This window comes from Anopheles maculipalpis, chromosome 2RL, assembly GCF_943734695.1.
Source record: "Anopheles maculipalpis chromosome 2RL, idAnoMacuDA_375_x, whole genome shotgun sequence".
NCBI classification, from domain to species: domain Eukaryota; kingdom Metazoa; phylum Arthropoda; class Insecta; order Diptera; family Culicidae; genus Anopheles; species Anopheles maculipalpis.
Window position 1 is genome coordinate 28,325,815 of NC_064871.1, and position 22,426 is coordinate 28,348,240.

General features: G+C 45.0%; 3 protein-coding genes across 3 annotated transcripts in view; 1 reads left to right on the plus strand and 2 right to left on the minus strand.

Moving 5' to 3' along the window:
* The window catches only part of LOC126557820 (splicing factor ESS-2 homolog), a 126,758-nt gene that overhangs the window by 7,270 nt on the left and 97,062 nt on the right, over nt 1-22,426 (minus strand). The gene's annotated exons all lie outside the window — the stretch shown is intronic.
* Nucleotides 1,664-22,086, plus strand: LOC126557517 (T-box transcription factor TBX1). The gene is made up of 7 exons (XM_050213318.1): nt 1,664-1,907; nt 9,335-10,175; nt 11,047-11,203; nt 11,279-11,434; nt 12,998-13,065; nt 20,097-20,164; nt 21,251-22,086. Exons 1-7 carry the CDS (start codon nt 1,667-1,669, stop codon nt 22,084-22,086), a joined length of 2,367 nt encoding a protein of 788 aa, XP_050069275.1. The 5' UTR covers nt 1,664-1,666.
* Nucleotides 15,151-17,290, minus strand: LOC126557264 (hexamerin-1.1-like). The gene has a single exon (XM_050212971.1). It carries the CDS (start codon nt 17,275-17,277, stop codon nt 15,151-15,153), a length of 2,127 nt encoding a protein of 708 aa, XP_050068928.1. The 5' UTR covers nt 17,278-17,290.

A 22,426-nucleotide genomic window follows, 5' to 3' on the forward strand; every position in this document is an offset into this window, starting at 1 on the left:
GAACTCATTCTAATAGCCTACGTTACAGGTCGTGGATTTAACCTCGTCAAACCCACCTCATCATAAATATCTTGTAGCGTACAGTAGGAAGTCGTGCATAACTGGCGATTAGTCAAAGACTCGGCGCTGTGTTTAATTCTAGATAATAAACAATGTGTGCAACGTGTACAAAATAAAGCTTTCAATCCCGATACTCACCCCCGGTTTTGGTGAGCACACACAATCTCACCCCAACACATTGCATTTTCTTTGCAAAGTTTTCACTTTCACTCGATCATAAAATTCTCACGCACGCCTCTCGTTCCCGCTTTAACATTTACCAACGATCGTACGCCCGGTTCTACGCTGTTCTCGTTCTTTCCGCCCAAAATTTTCACGCAGCATCCCTACACACGCGAGAGGATACGATCACTCGCGCAACACTAAACCTACAGCCATCTCTGTTCTACTAAAGCCACACAAACACAGAAATGATTGCACAGAGCAAAGCTGAGCGATCGGCAACGGTTGGTGGAAAATTCAGAAAACATACACACACTCGAGACGGGTCGAAGCAGAGGCGAGTAATCCCAAAACAGAATCCCAGTACGCCACCGTACGATCGCGAGGAAAAACGCTCACAGTGCGTACGGCGCGCTCTGTTCCGGAATCGGTTTGCAGTGGTGGCCCGGCCTGGCCTGGAGTCAGCAGTGTGGACGGTTGTTATAATTTTATTGTGCGATTATCATCGGGCGCACTGGTCAACAAGTTTCCCGCAGTGCGGCGGTCCATTTTCACACCGTAATCAACACCAGTTCGCCTGGTGGGTCGCGCGGCAGGAACATTTTCCTGGCTAGTTGAAAGTTTAATTATTATTGTTCATCCTAACGATCCGAACGAGCACAGTGCGTGGCGAGGAAGTTGATGCTGAAGTGTGCGGAAAATTCTCCCCGAAGTGAAGTGTGTGTGAGTGTGTGTTTCTGTGTGTTTAGTGGCTTACTCTAGCCAGTGCCCGGTGGTAGTTGTTCGCGGGAAAAGCAATAATTTATCCCGGAGTAGTATACCGAAAAAGCGAAACCGACATTTTCCGGCGCTCGCAATAGTAATCGTTATTGTGTCTCGTGCAGATTACTGGCGATCGTGCTGGTTGGATGGGAAGCATAAAAAACGCTACTGCTTAGAATTCGCCTACTTTGATGGGGTAGCAGTATAAAACCCTACTTTGCCTTTGCTCGCTCGTTCGTAGTGCTGTTCTGTCTCTGTCTCCTTGATTGCTCCTTCCCCTGACATCATGTGTGAAAATTGGTGAAGCCTACTGCGACCTTTGTCTGTCGTTGCTGCAGTGACAGAAGAAGTGTGATCTGAAGAAGTGCGAATTGCCGTACCCCGGTGGACCCCGGTGCCGATTAGTGAAAATTGGTGAAGGTGTGAAAATTGCCTGCGGAAGAATTCCGCATTTGCTTGCTGTCGTTTTGTTTTTAATTTTATTAAAACATATCCAGTGCATACTCACAGGAAGGATAATTAAGTAGAAATTATCACTTTTCTGTGTAAAATATATAACAAAAAAATCTTCATTAAACAACAAAGTGCCAATCCATTTCAACTGAAAGTGTGTGACGGATTTTCCACGACTCCTCCTGGTGCTCCTCTGTTGGATAATTCTACATTCTACGCGCTACTCGTAATGATGCATCATCTTGATTTTTCCAACGGCCATCGACACGCTGACGGTGCGCTTGGAATGTCGGGTGGATCGGCAGGAGCGACCATGCTGCACGAATCCTTCTCTAGCCTTGTTGGCAACGTACCGTCGGCAATGGATTTGAACGGTGCGGACTTTCTGCATCATTACAGTCCGGCGGCGGTCGACTATTGGAGTCCAGTGTCCTACAAAAACGGCACCAATCCTATGAAAGCGATGGAAGGTAATCACTTGAGCTGTTCTGCTTCGCGGATCAAGGGTTCTTATCATATTTAGATTGAGTTTTCCTTATTTTTTAATTTTTTGGGGGATGATTTTTGGTACAAACACACAAGCTCGGAATATAGCCATTGTGGCTGACCAGAACCAACAGTATATTGTTTGTTTTTTGGGACAAAGGTATTAAAAAAAAATTATTCTAAAACAAAACCTTGAGGAACGGCAGGCTAAGTCTTCTTGTCTTTGGCGAATATCTCGAGTGCTAGCTGTTGTACTACTTATAGGAAAGTGTAATTACCAGGCCAAATAAAAACGTGAATCGCGCTTCGAAGATTTTAGTATCTCGTTTGAGAGTCGAATGCTTGGAAGGAATACAAATGTCTAGGGTGACTTGTAACCCGTTGCTTGCTTATTTTGACTTAAAATAATCCAACAACTAGCCGAGAATATTTATACAAATTTCTTCATTAGAAACACTTCAAATTATTCTTCTTAGACGAATGACCTCTTAGGTCTTGTCAGTCACAAAATGATTTACTAGATTTATTGATATGACATAGTTGCATGGTCAGTTCTCAATACGGATGAACTGTCCGGATGGGATTCGTTTGCCGAATGTTGTGCCGAATTCCGGGCTTGCCGAGTCCTGTGCTGCTGCTATCTTCTTAGCCGTCGTACAACGGATACTTCTCATACTAAAGATTGGGAAATATGTTATTCACAATGCTTTTTATAATGTTCACTGAAGAACGGGAAGGCCGCGTTTCGTCAAACTGAAGCAGGTTATTATAAAAAAAAATATTTCCATAAAAACCGTAAATTTGTCTCAAGATAAAACATTAATACAGCTGAAGAAAACCGAATTGTTTTCAAATTTTGATAGGTAGCAAGGGAGTCCAAGTCGTCCCTTGCCAACAAGCAGCTTTAAAACAAAAGGACTTAATTAAAAAATAACTCAAACAAATCCAAACCAACAGATCAAGATTCGAACACATGTTTTCTAGATCTACACCTTGGACAAGTTCTTTTCCTGAAGCCAGTCAAAGTAAATAAATGTCTTTCCGACGGCCAACATCCTTTCCGGCAAACCTGGTTTATCCGTCCCAATAGTTCGCTCACTGTAATCGTTCTCGTTTAATTAAACGATTTTTACTCCAACATATTAAACAATTTAAGCAGCTTCGCATGATGGACGGGTAACAACGCCACGCCACATCGCTTTCCCGAAAGGACAACATTCCACAACGACAACCAAGGATGTTTCTCCTTGCCTGGCAAACGAGCAGCCGACTGCTCGCTACCGGTGCATCATCTAATTAATTGAGTCATTTCGGATTCGGTGCGCCCCGTACTTTTTCACCCGTTCAGGCCCCCTCCTGGGCAGAGTCTACGTAATAAGCCGCTTAATTAGGATCCCATGGCTGTGGCGTAACTCGTTCCTCCCGAACGTTAATGTTCGAATGTAAAGAACGAAGAAGAAAGCCAAAACACGTTACACAAAAAATGAACACGATGCGAGCCGATTTATCACGCCACCCGAAATCGCTGGTAATCGTACCAGTTGTAGGGACGATGATTTAGCGTATAAATTAATTATGATGTCAACTGTACTATCTGCACGGAATGTGGACCCCCCCCCCCCCCCCCCCCCCCCCCCATCGGTTTGCTGCACCGGTGATACGGCGATCACTTTTTCACTCTCCCTTTCGCTGATGAGCGTCAACGGAGTTGACTCTTCGGGCTGCGAACGTCCGGGAACTTTTGGTGGATGTTTACAAACCGCACATCACGTGAAGTTTGGCTGAAACTGGTAGGGTCTTTATTTTGATCGTAATTCCAAAAAAAAAAAAAAAAAAAACGGCTTTCAATGCACCACTCCCCTTGCTGCTCGATTCGGTCGATCTGTCCAGCGGGAAAATTATTGCTCGCTGTTAGGGTTCGCAGTGAATGTTTCGCTCTTTTCCTACGGCTTTTACTTACACCCAGGACACTGTTGAAAGCCGTAGAAAAATGGCTGTCCAATTGCCCTAACGCGTTTCGACCACCGGTGATAGAAAGGCAGGCGAATGATTGCTTGCTCGGTTGATCGGACGGAATGTCCGTGGGTTGCAGATTTCTAGGTCTCTAGATCTTGAAAATTTGTAGCTTTTCACCAGTCCGGTGGTTCGGGGGAGCCAACAGCATGTGCCACATGAAACGACGACCACGAGCATAGTAAACAGATTTAGGTAGACCAATCCACCTATTGAATTTAAAATTAAATTCAATGAGCTGATTTTTTACTACAATTCAAATTGTTTCCTTAAGCTCATGACATAAAACATGGTCTTGCAAAAATCCTAATCACCCCAAAGATATCAGTACGTTTCTTCTCGGCCGATGTAACGAAGGTAATAGAAACCAGCCCGTTACTTCACTTATGCTAGGAGGCAACGGGGTACGCTTGCATATCGATGCGGAAGGAAAAATACGATCAACTGGTTCACTGAAACCAGCCGAATAATACTTTCCCAGCCGATCGCCAACATGCACGAGAATAAACGAGCAAAACAAAACGAGCGCCCGTGTAGTGGAAGTCGGAGGACACGGACAGTGGGAAAACACTCGACTAATTACAACATAAATATTTGCTTTGGACATGACACTGTAAATTATGAGGCGACCCGATCCGGGAGCGAAGAAAAGCTTACCTCAACAAGTGCTGCTAGATTGATGGGACGGAAGCTGGTCACAGGGATGGGACGGGCAAGCGCGGAAGGCGAATGTTTTTTTTTTTTTTGGAAGGAAAAACAGAAATTTTGCTCACCCAGCGCTCACTCCAGCCGAGAGCACATGGAGAATGAAAATTTTAAAAGGGCAGTAGTATTTTACCCATGCACAACAAATCGAAGCGATAAATTTGACTTCAGTTCGGTGTTGGGCGATTTGACATTCGTGCTGGTAAAGGTTTAACGGATAATGCAATGGAAGCACTGTTTTTTTGTGTAAATAATTTGGAATATAATTGGAGAGAAGACTTTTTTTTTTATTCGAAAACTTCGAACGTTCTTGCACTGTCTTTTCTGATTTAATTTAACCCGTAGCACGGGACCGTTCCAAACAGTAAATAATTGAAACAAGTAGTAAATATTGATAAAAAAAATTTTCCAAAGAATTAGCAAATAAATGAAGAAAAAACCTATGAAGCAGAGGTAAATAAATACAATTAAATTAAGTAATGAAATTTCAACGAAACTAGCGAACGTTTAAGGTGCGTTAATGGTGCGTTTCCATATTTTTGTCAATATTGTATTGATAATGTAATCTGAAGAGCTTTGGCTCTAAAGTTCACCCTTAAAATATACGCAGGCTGTTACGTTCTTCAAAGAACAATAAGGTTCATTTTAGACAGCATTATTGATTTTACAAAATATTGTGTTTTGGAGATTTTGATGAAAAGTATGGCTGACGGTTATTAATTAATCGATTTCGATTTCTTCCAACTAATTTTTTAGTTAAATTTAGATCAAATTTACTCATTCAATTTTTCTTTATTAAATCATTTTAATTGCAATATTCAAATACGGTGGATCTAGTTAACTTATCTTTTTGTCCTTCAAAGCCAACAAATCAAGCCAATTAAAGGTTTGGTTGATTGGAAGATGATTTGATTCGCCCAAGGAGCGAAAACCAAGTCGTGTTCGAAGAGAAAGAACATTCCAATTGAGTTGTTATAGTCCGACTTTTTCCAACTGTCCGATAGTGTTCCTATCGCTAATTTTCACATGTTTTTTCAAGACTTTTAAACTTCTCTCCAAGCCTTCTTTAGAGTTATAATAAGCTAGGTATTGACTGCAACCCATAGATCTAACTATTACTTATCTTAATATTGACGATCATATCTATGTTAATTTTCATATCTATGTTAATTTACTTTATAAATTCTACCGCTGTCGGCTAAACACTCGGCCATCGTTCATTATTTATTATTAAAATACGATCACGACACATTTCCAAGTATGACGAAGGATCAATTGAAAATGGTTCATAAGAGTTCTTGTAAAAATTGCTCCAAATATAGGCAATTATCAAAGAAACGCCCAATCAAACGAACATCCAGAATGCTTGCCACTGCAAATCCCGCGGAGGTCATCTACCTTAGCATGTTGAAGCCGTCTGCAAATCACACCCGCTGACGTGCAGCGCAATCGTTACGCACATTTGTTGCACTGCCGTCCGGCAGGGGTTTTGAAGGTGTTGACAGGTTTCCATGGCAGAACCGTTTGCACGCCCTCTGCACTCTGCGTGGTACGTCCAAATTACGCCATCATCCGTACGCTGACATCTTACGGTCACAAGGCACGCGACGCCGTACTCTGGAACGTATGTTCCGAAACACATTGTAATTGGCTGGCCACGGTAACGGGCCACCACAGCTCGATCCGCCCCGATCCCCTTCTAGTGTCGTCTGCTTTGGAAATCTCACGTGCGTCAATATTGTTATAGACTGGGCAATGAAAATAAGCAACAAACAGCGGGCCACCGGCAAACCTTAGCCGCTTTTGTCCTCATGTGCGAGCCGAAGCTTATTCCAGAACGGAGCCGTTTATTTGCTTCGAGCGATGAAACCTATTGCCGCAGAATCAACAACGTTCTGCCAGTGCGGCGGGAGGTTCCGGCAATGGCATGATGCGCCATGATCTGTCCCATGCTGATCTGTCAAACAGTAAGCAGCAGTCTATAAATCATCAAGAAGTTTTGATTTCACTCGCGAAGTAGAAGACCTGTCGCATCATTATAACCTGCATACCGGATATTTGGTCCTTGCTAAGCAGTTCTCTCTAACATTGCAGGACTCGTCATACACCTAGTTACAACTTGCAACCAATTTCAACCAATTAGAAACAATTACTCGCATCAAACGTTTCAAGAATCGTGTGCACCGATGCACAAATTTGCAGCAGCAGCATGCAGCGGCAGCGAACAAACATTTTCCAAGCCGATCGCGCCTCGCGCCCATCCGACAAGATTTATTTCTTGTTAATCCTAAATGATTGCAACCGCTCGAGCGAATGACATTTGGCCGTAAATCGTGCAGAACTAATTGTCAATTTGGAAAACTCAAAGCACCGAACGCGCCGAAGATAAAGTTAAACGGGCCGGCGGCATGCCAAGGTTCCCGTGCCCTGGCAAAGTAGCGAGAATTGTTTTTCCCGGATTTTTTTTTGTTTCGTTCCCCCATTCGGCAGGCCGCCGCTTGTCATTCACAAGAGACATGCACGGGCCGACATTTCATTCACACTTCGATCGGGGACGTACGTACACGATCATCTCAGCTGTTTTAATGCCTGCTCCAACCACGATGTGAACAATCAGACAAGCACGGGAAGCGGAGAGAGGAAAATTTTGTGCAGAAAAACTGCAAAGCCTACACTACTTGTCGACGTCATCGTCGTTGGAGATTTATGGGCGTGAGGTACGGTTCGGTGCCGATCCAGTTCCAGCTTTGATTTGACAGTGTTCAGTCCCGCACATGGTGTCCCTTTTTTTTCTTGCCTAGGAAAACGCTTGAAAGTGCAAAAGTAAAAGTGAAAAATACAATCACCTAACTTGTGATCTCTAGCAGCAGCAGCAGCAGCAGCAGCAGCTCGAAAATTGACTTGAAATGCATTGAAGTATGCTGTTCATGTTTGAGGCAAATGGTGCTGCTAATTCTTTCGTTGTCGAACGGCTTTTGATTAATGGTGGCACTGGCACTGGCGTCGAACTAATACGATGAAATTGTTCACATACCGAACCCAATGTTTCACCGCAGGACAAGTACGAATGGGATAAATATTTTTCCCAAAACCATGAAACATGTGTTTTGCTGTTCAAAATGAAACTTGACCCGTTTGGTGTAGATTATTTGGAGGCAGCTCGCGTTGGAAGCAAACACAAAGGATAATAGTTTTCACCCTAAGAACGTTTCTGTTTTCTAAGAGATATGTTACACTCAATGATTTGGCTTTTTGAGATCCAAATTTTGAGAGATTGGAGTTCGAAACTTAGTTCGGTATCAATTACACTGACCTTAAACTCTGCGTATTTTGATGATAATTTATTGATTTTTCTACGGAACATATCAAAGATTATCGGAACATATCAAAGAAATATGAATGTTTAAGACAACAGCTCGATCTCGATTACTTGAAAGCATTACAACTATTCCTAAAATATAAAATAATATCACGTTGAGACATTCACGCAGTAAAAGATAAACATTGTACCAAAACAATTACCATCATATGTGTGTTTTAAAAAAAAAAAAAGCTACCTACCCCAACCAAAGACTGCCCACTCATCATGCATCCATCCTGAGGATCTACTTACTCAAGCATAAGCATCATAAAACTCAGCGACATTCCGAGAACCATTTCCTTGCTCATGTCTGCAATCCCACGATCGCCAAAGTCTTCATCAGCAGCGGCACATCAGCAGCGCGCGCCTTCGGGAACCGCAAAAGTTATGACCGGCGGCGTTTCAGTGTCGGTTTATGCTTCTTCCTTTAGTTGCTTGTTTTTTTTTTCATTCATTTTGCTCCCGCCATCTCGCCCGAAGAGTTTTGTTGACGCATCGCGGAAGCCGCCCGGTTTTGGAGAGTCAAAATTTTATGATCTGTGAAAAATGTTCGATGATTGCTTAATGTTGAAGCGCACTTTTTTCCACCACCTCCAATTGGTCCTACCCTTCCCCCCCCCCCCCCCTTATATTTGCAACGGTACTGATGCTACGACATGCGGCGAGTACACGGTGGAGCTACTTTATTTAAAATTTTATTCCTTCTCGCAAAGAGTCAGAGGCAGTTTTCGGGGTTTCCCTCCCCCGGGGGAAATTCTGTCTTGAGGCGGCAATTTTTCTATCTGCGTACAAATTTACGGTTTCAAGCGGTGGTCGGTTCCGCGCTCGGTTCGACTAAATAGTTTAGCGAAGCGAAGTTTTTATTTCTGCACAGCACCAGAAACGAGCTGAAAAAGATGATTTAAATCCGGAAAGCTGGAGGCAACTCACAGCGTTAAGTTCGTTAAGTGGCATGGGCAGGGGTTGGCCGTTATTTTTAGCCGCAAGTTTAACCGCCAGACCCATTACCCAAACGATCGGTAAACAATTTATTTTTTCGGTTTCCGATAAACGGGCGTTTGTGTGGTACGCAATCTTCATCTTTTTTTATCAAGTCAAATCTTTAGCAAGCAACCGAGGAAGCAGCACACATGCGCCCTCGACATTTTTGATAACGATCGAACGCTCTGAATTTCAAATTCCGAGGTGTCTACATGCCTTAATCGGTATCTTGTGCGCTTACTCATATACTCATCATCGCTTACTTAATACTTCTGCCCTGTGTGTGTCTGTGGCTTACTCCTTTTTTTACATTTTTCTTTTCTTTTCATCCATCCTTTACCACGTGAGCAGCTTGTCTGCAGAACGCCAACAAAGGTCAATACAATCCGTTGGAACAGGTTGAGCAGCTCAGCATCAACTGTGACAGCGAATCACAAGGCTCACCGTTGCAGCAGGGAGGCGTCCACAGTCTTCAGCAGACTGGTCACAACGGCAACCACCTCGAACATCATCACCTCAACCATAATAACAACAACAACAACAACAGCCTTAGTAGTAACAAAAATCTTCACGAGCCGCGCACCCATGGCAAAGCACATCGAACCACAAATTCGCGCCAAAAGTCACGAGCAGGACGGCGCGGTGGTTCTGGCTCGCAAGATTCTTCTCCCAAGGCGAGTGCAGACACACGCCTCGGTATGGAAGAAGATCAGGGTGATTCGAGCAGAACGGATGAGGACGAGGAAGAGGTTGGTGGCAGTGACGAAGACACAGGTGGTAGTGGTGTTAGTGGTGGTGGTGGTGGGAGAGGTGATGGTGAGGGTGAAGTGGATAGAAGAGAATCCATCATACAAAATGGCAGCAGACAGCAGCAGCAGCAGCAGCAGCACCACCAACAATCCTCCAAGCAGCTGGGAGCGCCCACAACGGCCACTTTCGCAAGCAAAAAGTCTCCCGACGTGGATAAACCTTATCACTCGTCGCTGGCATCGGTGGTGGTCGTACTGGAGGGCAAACACTTGTGGGACAAATTTCACGAACAGGGCACCGAGATGATAGTCACCAAAGCCGGTCGCCGAATGTTTCCCACCTTTCAGGTGAAGGTGGTGGGGCTAGAGCTGGCTGCGGAGTACCTCATGATTATGGACTTTGTGCCGCTCGACGATAAGCGCTATCGATACGCGTTCCACACGTAAGCGCCTGCCCGTCCGTGAATGCAGTTCTTTATGTTCGAGTCGGCAGCATGAAGCATGATGACGCCTGGTTTTTGCGCGTACGGCGGCTACTGCATGGATTATTAATAACCTGGCGGCCGTATAAGCACTACTAACCGTAACCGGACCGATTATGCTTGATTTAGTGTCGGAAAACCCTAGGGTTGAGTTGAAGGTATACCGGTAGTCTTTGACGAGTGATCAGTTGAAGGACGAATTTGTTCGTACAGGACCTCTTGCTCAGTTTACAATTTTGATACAAAGTCTTCCAACTAATTTGATGTTTTATGTATCGATTTTTTAATACAAATATAAATTTAAACAGCTAAAAGCACAGGTAGCCTGTACAGAAAGAACGAAAGATCCTGCGTGAAATCTCACCTGAATGAGTTTTCCAAAATCCAGGACACAAATCTTCAGCTACCAGAAAATTATGGCAATGATTCTGGACATGACCAAGACTTTCTGAGTTTAAAGTGCCATAGAGGATCATCAATAGTAGTAACTGGGCAACCTAATAATCCTTTTTTCCATGAAAATCTGCACGATCACTAACAGATTTCTTCAATTACTACATTATTTGAAGAGATGTTTTACGTACAAACTCGAAGTGTTCTAGTCATACTCTGTGTAATCCAAATATGCTAATATTACCCTTAAACTTAAATAATGAAATCCAAATTTATGTAGATTAAATTATAATATAAAACTTTTACTAAGAGCTTACTCGTGCAATGAATTTGCTTCCGTTGTTTTTCAGTGTAACTAATTATTAACTCATATCATTTGTTCTGTGATTTATGAACGACACCTTAACCATCACTCAACTCACAACTTTGCCTGTTGCAGCTCAAGCTGGGTCGTGGCCGGAAAGGCGGATCCTATCTCACCGCCGCGCATCAGCGTCCATCCGGACTCCCCAGCGACCGGTGCCACCTGGATGAAGCAAACGATTTCCTTCGACAAGCTGAAGCTCACCAACAATCAGCTCGACGACAATGGCCATGTAAGCGGTGCAAACGATAACCGTTGACCGCCCGTCACGCTGTACTAATGCAAATCGTCCCCGAAATACTTTCAGATCATTCTCAACTCGATGCATCGCTACCAGCCCCGGCTGCACGTTTGCTACTTTACGCGGAACGGCGTCAAGGACGAGAAGGACACGCTAACCCATCGCACGTTCGTCTTTCCGGAAACGTCATTCACGGCCGTCACCGCCTACCAAAACCAGCGGGTAAGTCATGTCCTGGTATGTCACACGACGGGACGTTTATCATCTTGAGTCGCTTTTTTTTTACTCGTTGTACGGCCAACGTCGCAGCGTTCGTGGTGTAAACGTTCCCTTCGGGCGCAATGTTTACGCGAGCCGTTCCCGTAGGCCGTAGGAAGCATTTTTTTTTTGGGTGTATGTTGCATGCTACGCCACCACATCACCACATCCTTTTCCCATTACCGTTCAAGCAAACAAACGATTAGGGAACGGTCTGTTTAATGTTTATCTTCACCGTCCACAAGCATGATGCTTCTCTTCATTTTCCGAGTTTTCTTTTTCTGTTGTTAGTCCTTACATTTGGGGGGGGGGGGGGGGATAGGTGCACAGGTCGGTGGGGATGATCAAGTAATTATTGATGCAACAGTGTTGTGTGCTGATGCAGACTGGGTGGCTGAAGGAAAGACTACTCGAGGTCAATCGAATTTCCCGCGTACGGTGTGTGTCGTCAATCGGTCTGGAGTGACCCGGGAGAAAGGTTCGCTGGTTACCACTGCGGGGTGTTATTTCAACTTTATTGCTCCATCAAAACCATCTCATTTTACTTCCCACACGACACGTTTTGACCTCGATTGAGTTCTGCTGCGACATGCATGTGACGATCATCGTTAAACCACGAGCATGCAGACGACTCCCATTCATAGAGCTCTCCAGACTTTTAATGATCTTGTTCCGCACCCAGAAACAAAACCTTGATCAGTCGAATATTTTGAATGCGGAACGATAACACAGTCGCAGCGAACATACCTAAATCACGACCATTGGTGTCAATTTTTTTATTTCACTTTTGCCATGTTCATCACCAACGAGTGGGATGTGAAAATGGCACAACCTAACATACGTAACCGGCCTAATGTTTGCACCCTCCATGTAAATGGTGCTAGCCGTCAGGATCGTAAATTCTAAAACACGCCTAAATCATAAGAGAAGCAACAAAAAATTAGCGTCCCGAGTGGCAGCGAAATTCAACGCCACGATACCACCAAATTTAATGCTGTAGATGCATTTGCATTGAGAGACAATACGAAGGAAAGAAACATGCGCTCCGGCAACATCTTTTCCCCACACAAACACACCCAATCGCACAAGATGTGCGTCCCAAAACGGTGGGGCTTTGTACGGGGAGGACTTCCAACATCCCTCCGCGAACGATTAAAAATAATGAATGGGTTTAAATATTTTGACAGATATTACAAAGTAGGAAAGATATATTGAAAGGCTACCCAGTCGAAACAGAAAAAAGGGAATTATAAAACGCCAACTACATCATCCGCGAGGGGGAAGACTCTTTCCATTCCGGGGTAGTAGAAAGAACATTCATGCCGATGCTATAAATTTCTTTTTTCCCCCACTTGCTGCAGAGTGCGCCGTCCGTCTGGGAGGAGTGTGTCATAATTGGTTTCAAACAGTTCAATGGGTGAAATAAATGAGCCATGAGCCGTTTAGAAAAATTTAGACAAGATTCCACTCTCATATTCTGTGCGAGCGTTTTTGTTAATCGTTGTATTGTAATTTCGCTTTCCGCAGGTAACGCAGCTTAAGATCGTCAGCAACCCCTTCGCCAAGGGCTTCCGAGACAACGAAACGAACGAAGAGTAAGTAGGATGTAGATATTTCTAAATTAATCTTCCCACTTTATTGTACTTGCTTCAATTGGACTACTTCAAAGCAAAAGTCTGATCCTCAGCACGAACTTACATCATCAATTCCATAAGACAAATTCTATCTACTAATGATATTTATAGCACAATTTATAGTAGATCGTGTTAGTCGCACTAAGATTGGAGGGTCCCATTTCAACGCCTAGAGACGGTGTTATTGTTTTGAATGTAAATAAAACTAAATCAACAACCTAAATTATGCAACCGAGGGCGGTTAACCGATGGCCATAAAAGTGCCAACAGAGCACATCGTCACATTCACACCTTCGCAATAAAGACAGACGAACAAAGAAAAATTGCTAAAAAAAAAATCTCTCCTGGGACATTTTAGACTCCACGTTGAACGTTTGTGACCACGTTTTGATTGCCCTTATTTATGCTTCCTTCTCAACGTGTGTTATGCTTTCGCGATCACGCGAGGTCTATCTTGGTCCGACTTTTCCGAAACAATCACATTGACATTAACCATGAGACTGACTTTCTTTCCGGTGGGTTGGTTACACGTTAAAATATGCATCTTTATCGCACAAACACACCTGAGTGCGTTTGACCATGTTGTAGGTGATCGCGTTGGAAAAATTGAAGGTTTTGGATTTGTATCGGATGCGTAAATCTTCTGCTAACCTTCACTCAACCGCATCATTTTTGGGCGATTCTTTACGTGCCAAATGTTAAAGAAAAACCCATCAAAACGAACAATACTCCTGCTTCGGAAGGATGAACTTCCTTCCGATTGCTGAAGAAACTACCTCCGTTTTTGATACACTAAGCTCACTCAATGTTAGCTCACACAAAACACACAAGATAGTGGTTGGCACATGCGTTATATTCAGTGCATGAAATCCTCGTAATCCTCTTCTTTTAATTAGTTAAAGCGAGCGTGATCTTTTATTTTTCCCTTTTTTCGTTTCTACATACATCCTCTTTGGTGCAAGGTGTTCGAGCGAAGGTGGAAAATAAATTTCATTTGATGTGATACCGTTAAATCGAACGATTATCGTGTGTTTATACTTGCCCGTTCGCAGCTGCTGTGTATGATCCTGGAATGATCGTCGTTAATTCACTTGTTTAGCTCATCCATCTTACCGCGCACGAAGTGGTGGCGCTTATTTGAGGAATGCGATACGAACTTCATCAATTTTAGGCAAAAACTCCGCACAAAAAGAGATTCAGTAATTTATGCACGTCGCTTTACGGACACATGCGTAGATTATACATTTTATAGCTGCCACTCTGCCGTACCTTACTGAATGAATGGGCATGAGACACATGTTGCCGGAGAGGGCTGCTTAAGAGAAGTGTTAAAAATCTTCCCTTTTTCAATGTTATTGCCCAACACATCGATTCATCGATATATGTATGTAAGGGAACACATTGCTTGCACGGTGCGCAGAAACCGATACTCGGCTAATGAGGCACAACGATAACGCGTCCCAGAACCCCGAGCCACACCCAGATGTTGTTCATGGTGGCAAACGGAAAAGAAGTGATCGCAACCACCACGTACGCCTCCCCCCCCCCCCCCCCCCCCCCAGTAGCTATAGCGGCTTTCATCGATATTTTATAAGAAACATAAATAAACACTGACTCCTAATCATTGCATCAAACATTCACGCAGTCCGATCGATTCCTGACGTGACCATCTCCTCCGGCCTAATAGCACCTTAAAGTGAAAATTGTTCCAGTTTTTTTTTTACCACTTTGGACAATCGAATAAACAAAGTTGAACCGTGGCACATGGACGCGAGCACGCAAGCACGCAATTGGAAATGATATAAAAAGTATTCCACCCCGCGGGAAAGAACCGGACCTCGCCGAGGGTATTCAGCAGTCACTGGATTTAGGTGAAAGCATTTCATCGTTCGGAGCATTGCCAGGTTCTAGATACGCTCACCTCTCACCGTTATCGTAACCGCATGTTTTATTTACACACACTTGAGCCCCTCCACCGACCGACCTGAGTCGTTTTAAAGCGAAGGGCGAAATTGCGTCGATGTTTGCAGATCATGCGAAGAGATGTTACAGATCACCCTCGGACTTGTGGTACACGACGACGTCCTGGAAGAACACGTTCGGCACACCGTAGAACACCGACTCATCGATCGGACGGTCGAACGGGTAGCCGAATGCGTACGAGTCCATGTAACGGGCACCGGAACCAACACCGCACGACAGAACCGGATCGAAGCCAGTGTACTGCGTTACCTGCGGTGCCTTGTACGGGGACACGATCACAAACAGCTGGAACGGCATACCACCCTTCTTACCCCTCGGCAGCATAAGCCGGTTCGGGAAGCCACAGTGTGCCTCGGTCATGTCAAGCTGGAATCGCTCCGCCCCGGTATATCCGGCCATTACGCTACGATACAGCTCGTAGAACGAGGTACGATCCTGCACGTAACCATTGAAGTTGACCGAGGTGCGCGTGAGCACGTTCTTGCCCGCCACCAGTTCCTGCACGAAGTAGTCCAGCTCGTAGAAGTTCTCGCGGTTCTCGTTAAGCGTGTACTGTCCGCCGTACTCGTCGTACTTCGGTCCGAGGAAAACGCGTACCGCCGCCTTACCAGCCTTCTCCGTCGTTAGGCTAATCTTGTACGTGAACGGTTTGTGGTTGAGACGGATGGTGCGTGTCTTAATGACGACCGGGTCCGGCTTGTACTCGATCTCACCGAATCCTTCGTATTTGCCCGGAACGTATGGTTCCGGCTCGATGTCGATCGCATTGGTAATGTCCACGTCGAAACGATCAAAGTACGTCTGCAGCTTGTCCACCACCACACCGTCGACCTTCACGCCCGGGTAGTACAGCTCGTCGTACGTGTATTCGGGCAGATGCTCCTTGAACTGATGGTAGTAGGCGACGATGCGCTTGTAGATCTGGTAAAACACCGGATCACGCATGGCCGACTCGTAGTGCTCGAGTGCGCTCGGAATCACCTGATACGGCTCGACGGGCTCGATCGCCGCGCCCATGATAATACGGGCGTACATCGCCACATACTTGTAGAACCGATGCTCGTAGCTGTCTGGGTTGGCTTGAATGAGGTTGCCCAGCACGTCCACCGACTCGGGTGTGCTCAGATTCACCTTCTTACCGTCGGGCAGCACAAAGAATCCCTGATCAATCACATCCCGCAGGCGCTTCTCGTAGTCCACCACCTGACGGATCTCGCGATAGTTCGACTCCTGATCCACGTGGTAGTAGTTGTCACGAGCCGGGAAGCTATGTCCGTTGTAGTACTGCAGATCCGGATAGTAGCCGGTAGCGATCGGTGACCACCACGAGAATTCAGGCACATGGCCAAGATCGTTCGACAGACGCTCGAGATAGTAACGGGCCAGAATCTGCTGATGCTCGTACAGGTACAGCTCGCCGCGCCGATCCTTACTCAGTCCGAACTCCTCGCCCCCGAGCCAGAACGGATAGTCCGTGTGCAGATAGAAGTAGTAGCTGTTCAGTCCAATGTCCTCCGTGAAGTAGGAGATCTTCTGTTCCGCATTGGTGTGGATGTACCAGCCGGTGTAATTGCTCGGGATCGTCACCGTGTACACGCCATCCACCTTCTTCATGCCATAATAGCCCTGCATCTTGTACTGCTGTGCCTTCTGGATCACCTCGGTGTTGATGAAATGGTACGGGCTGATCTCGTACGGTGCTGGCAGGAAAAATCCAGCCAAATCGGCACGGTGCGTGACGGCTACGGTGAGCGCGTACACGAACATACCTTCGTTGAAGTAGTACCGTGCCCAGGCCGCAACTTTGTAGAACGTTTCCCAATCCTTTGCATGGTACAGCACGCGGAACAGTGCGATCGCTTGCTCGCGGTGCACCTCATCGTACACGGAAAACACTTCGCCCTTCGGCAGCAGTCCATGCTCGTAGTAGGACCAAAGCTTTTTCGCCCACTGTACCGTTGATTCGTGCTCGAACAGTTCCACACTTTCCTTGAAATGGAAATTTTTGGCGTACGCCACCAGCTGCGGATTCCAGTCCTTCTCGTACAGATGGCGGAACAGTAGCAGCAGGTCTTCCTGCTTGTGCAAGAAATCTTTTTCGGCGTACTTCACCTGGCTCGTGCTGGGCACGTAGGCACCCGCAGCGAGTGCCAACGTTGCTCCCAGAACAAACAGTGCAAACGTTCTCATCTTCGGACGTAGACTGATGAGCAGTCGTATGGTGCAGGGGCACTTTTATAGCCAGTTCCAGAAGGATCACTGGTCATTGCACCTTACCGAAAGTTGCGTCCGGGGACTGCCGATCAGCTGCTAAGGTCATGCAGCCACTACCGAACCAGACTTGATAAGTCGCACGAGTCTATCTAATGGTCGTTGCAAATCGCCAATCAGGTGAAACATTTGATGATTTATTTTAAACTCTCAATCGCACGTTCTCTGTGTTCTCTGTAGTTAATCACAGTGAGCACCATTATCAGGAATGCACTTAATTTGTATGCACTTCTTAAATTCTGCACTAGCACGACAGCTCACAACACGACAGTACAGTGGTACGGCCAACAGTCAGTAGCACCTAATAAATATCCTCCTGTTCGTATTTTAACAAAAACCCACAAATTAAAGCTATCATCTCGGAGGCAAAGTGCTTTCATTGTTATTGTGAATTCCAGTTGACAGATCCTAAACAAATTCACAGCTCCATTAGCACGATTCTTACTGTTGGCTACTGCTCTAATATACGATTTTTGTTGAAGGTTTAGAAGAAAAAAAAATACAAACCAACGCTCACAAGTGGACAGGTTAGAAATAAACGATTCGAGCAGCGAAAGTAAACGTTTTAAACAATCTCTTACTTATGATTTGCTCCAACTGCTTCCCGAGAATCTTCAAAACACTAGCCTGCTCGCGCTACCCTCCCCAAACGAACTCGTCGTTCATTCAAAACTTTCACCTTCTTCTTGTGTAGATTTTGGGGGTTTTCTTTCTGCGTCACGGCCAATGTATTATCGATCCTTTCGAGCGTCACTTCCAAGCGTTGAAAATTTTTGAGTAATAGAAAGTAGCTTCGAGCAGCCGAGCGCGCAATATACAGAAGATGGTTCACCTTCTTTTTCCACTCCCTTTCTGGATGATGTCCCTTTCATGGGGCTCCCAAAAAGAGAGAATGGGGAAAGCGGAAGGTGAAAAGGAACAATTTAAACAAACAATAAATCATAAAGCGAATCGTTTGTTTACGGGTTGCGATCGATTGCGGACTACACCACCATAAGATAATTTTCAAACCCCATTCCATCTGAAAAAAACCCACCCCCCCTCTCTCCACCAAACTGCCCAATGAGAAACTCATTTTCATGGGCCTGGGCCGATCGTACACCGAATCCTCTCAAGCTCCAATGCAGATCAAATGATCTAGCATCAAATTGCCATACGATCGGTCCGATTGCTCGATTGCTGTCCAGTGTCCAGCGATATGTAGCATATGGTCCGGTCCTGTGTGTGCTTCTGCCCTCGGTCCCACCAGCAAGCGCGAGCCCTCCCATTAATTGGCGCTGAGCCGCTCACGTAATACACACACACAGGCGAGATCGCACCGAACGGCGAGTGTTGTAACTCGATGAAAATGGTTCGGTGGAAGGTGGGCGTAATGATGACCGGATGGTCAAGTAAGAACGCACCGGTAAACAAACGTACTTCTTGCCGTTTGTTTTCAATACAACACCCCGAGCATGTATATTCAAATGCTCGAAGAACCGGGCTGCTGATAAGCAACGGTCGGCGGCGCTAGCCAGCCTGTCTGAGGTGATACTGGTTCGTGTTGGAGTTCTGCTGGGGAAGCGAACACTTTGATTGTACATTTGGCTGTAGGCTTTGTTGCTTTTGGTGCACGTAATCAATTGATGTTGCATCTGATGTTTGTGTTTTGATGAAACAGAACAATTTGGATGCGTTTGGAATCATACGAGATGGTTCGCTGTTTGTTTGATGTTGGGATGGATGTATGGCAAGAGGCCTAGTTTATGACGATATGAGTTTACAAATGATCTTTATTCGCCTATCCTAGGTTAAGAGAAGAATTTGAGAATCGTTTTACCTTTTGAATATATCTTACATTTTGAATGGAGACATCCGGATGGATTATCTCATCTACAATTTGACTAATTAAGAAGGCCTCAACCATCTTCCATCTGAAGGCCTCCACAGTAAAATCGTGGTAAAAACCATCTGAAGACAGAGCGGCCCGACAGTAGCGCCGGTTTTAGACGACAGGACCGAGGTTCAAATCCCATCCCGGACCGTCCCCCCCGTTTGCTCAAATAGATTGTACTAACGTAAACAGAGCAAAATTAGGGAAATTCCATGCGAATAGAAGACCTAGCCTTTTAAAAATAAGACAAACAACTTTGATCCAAACCATGACGAACTATAATCAGGAAGATAATGTAAAATTCTATACAAAATTACTTACATACGACAGCACTTAGTGGCATGTTATGAAAATAACACCAAACAGTGTATAAAGGTGTTTGTTTTTTTTTTTAATATATCACTAGCAAAATGAGGTTTATAGTTTCATAAATGTATCACACTTTATTAACCACAATGCAGTCTCATCCGACACGCTGTTGACATGCTCGTACATTGGTTCTTCCAATCATGTGTAAATATAAAACAGTTGTTTGTGTACTTTCAAAACTCATAATTTGAACTTTATCTCATCGACAAAAATAAAAACCCAAACCACATATCACCCACGTTTACGATTTGACAAAGAAAAGACAAACGATTGCAAACGTCCTTCTCCTGGGGTTCAGTTTGTCCCTTCTCATCTCTTTTTCTCCTTCAAATCCCAACCCAGAACGTATCATATCATTATCACGTACTTTGTGCATCTTTCACCAGAATGCATTCCTACCGAATGAACTTTCCTTTCGAAAATAAAAAAAAAACATGCTCATCGCTTTTTTTTCTCCATTTTTTATTTTTTATTTTGTATTTCTCTACCGTTACAGGTCCCAGGAACGATCAGCACCGACTATAAGCGATCGGTTGAAAAACGAACGCAACTCCAGCTATAAGAGTAAGTATCTAGCAGGCTAACGCACCCATCAGTAATAGAGGGCCAAAGTTATTGTTTCCCCAGTGGGAGAACCAACCCAAAAAGCGAACGCGCCGTAAGGGGAGGGAGCGATTTCCGCACAAACATACTTGAGACACTTTTTTATTGCTTTAACCGTCCTTTTGTCGTGCTTTTATTTCTTCTCGTGGAATTTGTTGATTGCTCGAATGGTTCCTCACAGCCTGAGTGCATATTTTGCATCCGATGCACTGTCCCTGCGTGAGCAATTGTTAGTGTTTGGCTTTTCACTACGCAGTGAACGCAATTGCCGAAAGGGACATAAAAAAGATAATGATGAAACAGCGCCACAGAACCATTATACCGTCGGGTGATGACAAGCTGGTGCACATTTTCTTCACACCCAGCGGATGGTGTGGTGTGGCTTTTTTTTTTTAAGGTTACTTTTTTGTTTCCCGCAGCGCTGAACGCTCGGATATATTTTGTTCAACGTTGGTTGGTCCATGTATTGTTACTCGGCAGTTGTAAAATGAGAAGTAACATTTAGGTAGATAAAAAAGGAAATACAATAATTGCATTGCATAATTTAACATTAAACCATTCTATTGCGTGCGTTGCGTCTTAGTTTTTGTAATATAGTGGATACAATGTCTGAAATTCGCGTGGATTCATTTTACAAATCTTCCTTTTCTTGCCAGTTGCGTCATGTGCGTCCCATATATTGGATCGTGTGTCCCAATTTCTGTAAAATAATATTTTAAATCCTTGATCTAAGATTATGTTTTGCTGATCTTCCTGTTTTGCTGATCCTAGATGTAAGCCTTGGATCGTTGAAAGTTTTGAACTATTTAAATTAGCACCAAATATGTTGCGATGTTGCTTAAGTCACTCTTTTTTCCATCTCCACAAAACTTAACTATGAACACTTAGCCATATTTTGACTCTCTTTAACTCCTTATTAAATTGCACACTTAATTTGCAGACGAAAGACTCACCTCACGCACTAAACGATCCACTCGACAATCGTGTCCATCCTCACCACGATCCACCCCATTAATGCTTCCCTCTTTTGCTCCGTATCGTTCGCAGAAGATAGCGAAATGGCGACAATTTCAACGGGCACCTCGTCCTCCTCACCGCGGATAACTTCCTCCTCCGGTAGCACACCTTCCACCACAACACCCTCCGTCCTAGCGCTACATCAATCCGCACACCATCAACCCACACTGCACCATCTCCAGCATCATCTGCAGCATCTTCACCAACCGCCCGGCGTCAATCCCGTCGAAGGCGCTACAGCGACAACCGACGCCCATCATCATCACCATCAACATCAGGCCCATCTACAGCAGCATCAGCAGCAGCAGCAACAACAACACCAGCACCTCCACAACGGAACTGCCGGTGGATTGACCTCCCTCGTACCGGGACACCATTCGCCACTAAACTCGCCCGCATCTTCGTCCGGCGGAGGGTCATCCCTTTCCCCGTACGGTCTATCGCCGCACGGTACGGGTTCGGGCGGTACACCAACGACAAGCTCTTCCATCGGTTCCGGTGGCAATATGCTTACCCAACCGTACGCTTCGGATGCGAGTGGATTCGGACCGATCTACCACCATCACCATCATCACCACCATCACAACCCGTTGGCAGGTGGACCAACGCCATACATGGGCCATCCATCGTTCGTGGACAAGTACAAACTATCCGCCACACCACCACCTCCCCCACCGCCACCACCAAACACACTGACGCCACCTGGAACGACGTATGCAGGCCATTATCAGGGTTTCTACACCGGCGCAAGTCATCCGGGTGCCGGTATGCTTTCCGGTGGACATCACACAATGGCACACGGTGCAAGGACTACCGTTGCTTCGATCGCTTGCCGGGACCGGACCGATCATGGTTGGTATCCTTAACGTTTTTGGCATCAGCTGTATATAGGAAGGGCGTAAGAGATATTGTGAAGATGTACGAGCAAGGTATTAGAGTGTCCTGTGCTTATAGTTAACGAATCGTAGCTTTAACGTTAGCATTAAAAATGGACTGCAAAATGTCTACGACCCAAGCCAACGGTCCTTTTCAAATCCCAGACAGTTCTCAGTTCTTTCGGACCCTTGATAATTAGCTACTCTTCCTTTTCAGTTACGGAACGTTAGAAAATGTTAATTTTATATGATTTTTTGTTAAAACAGGTCAGGCAAATCGGGTATTATAGTACATTTTGTCGCCCATGATGATCACCTTAACTCTTTTCAA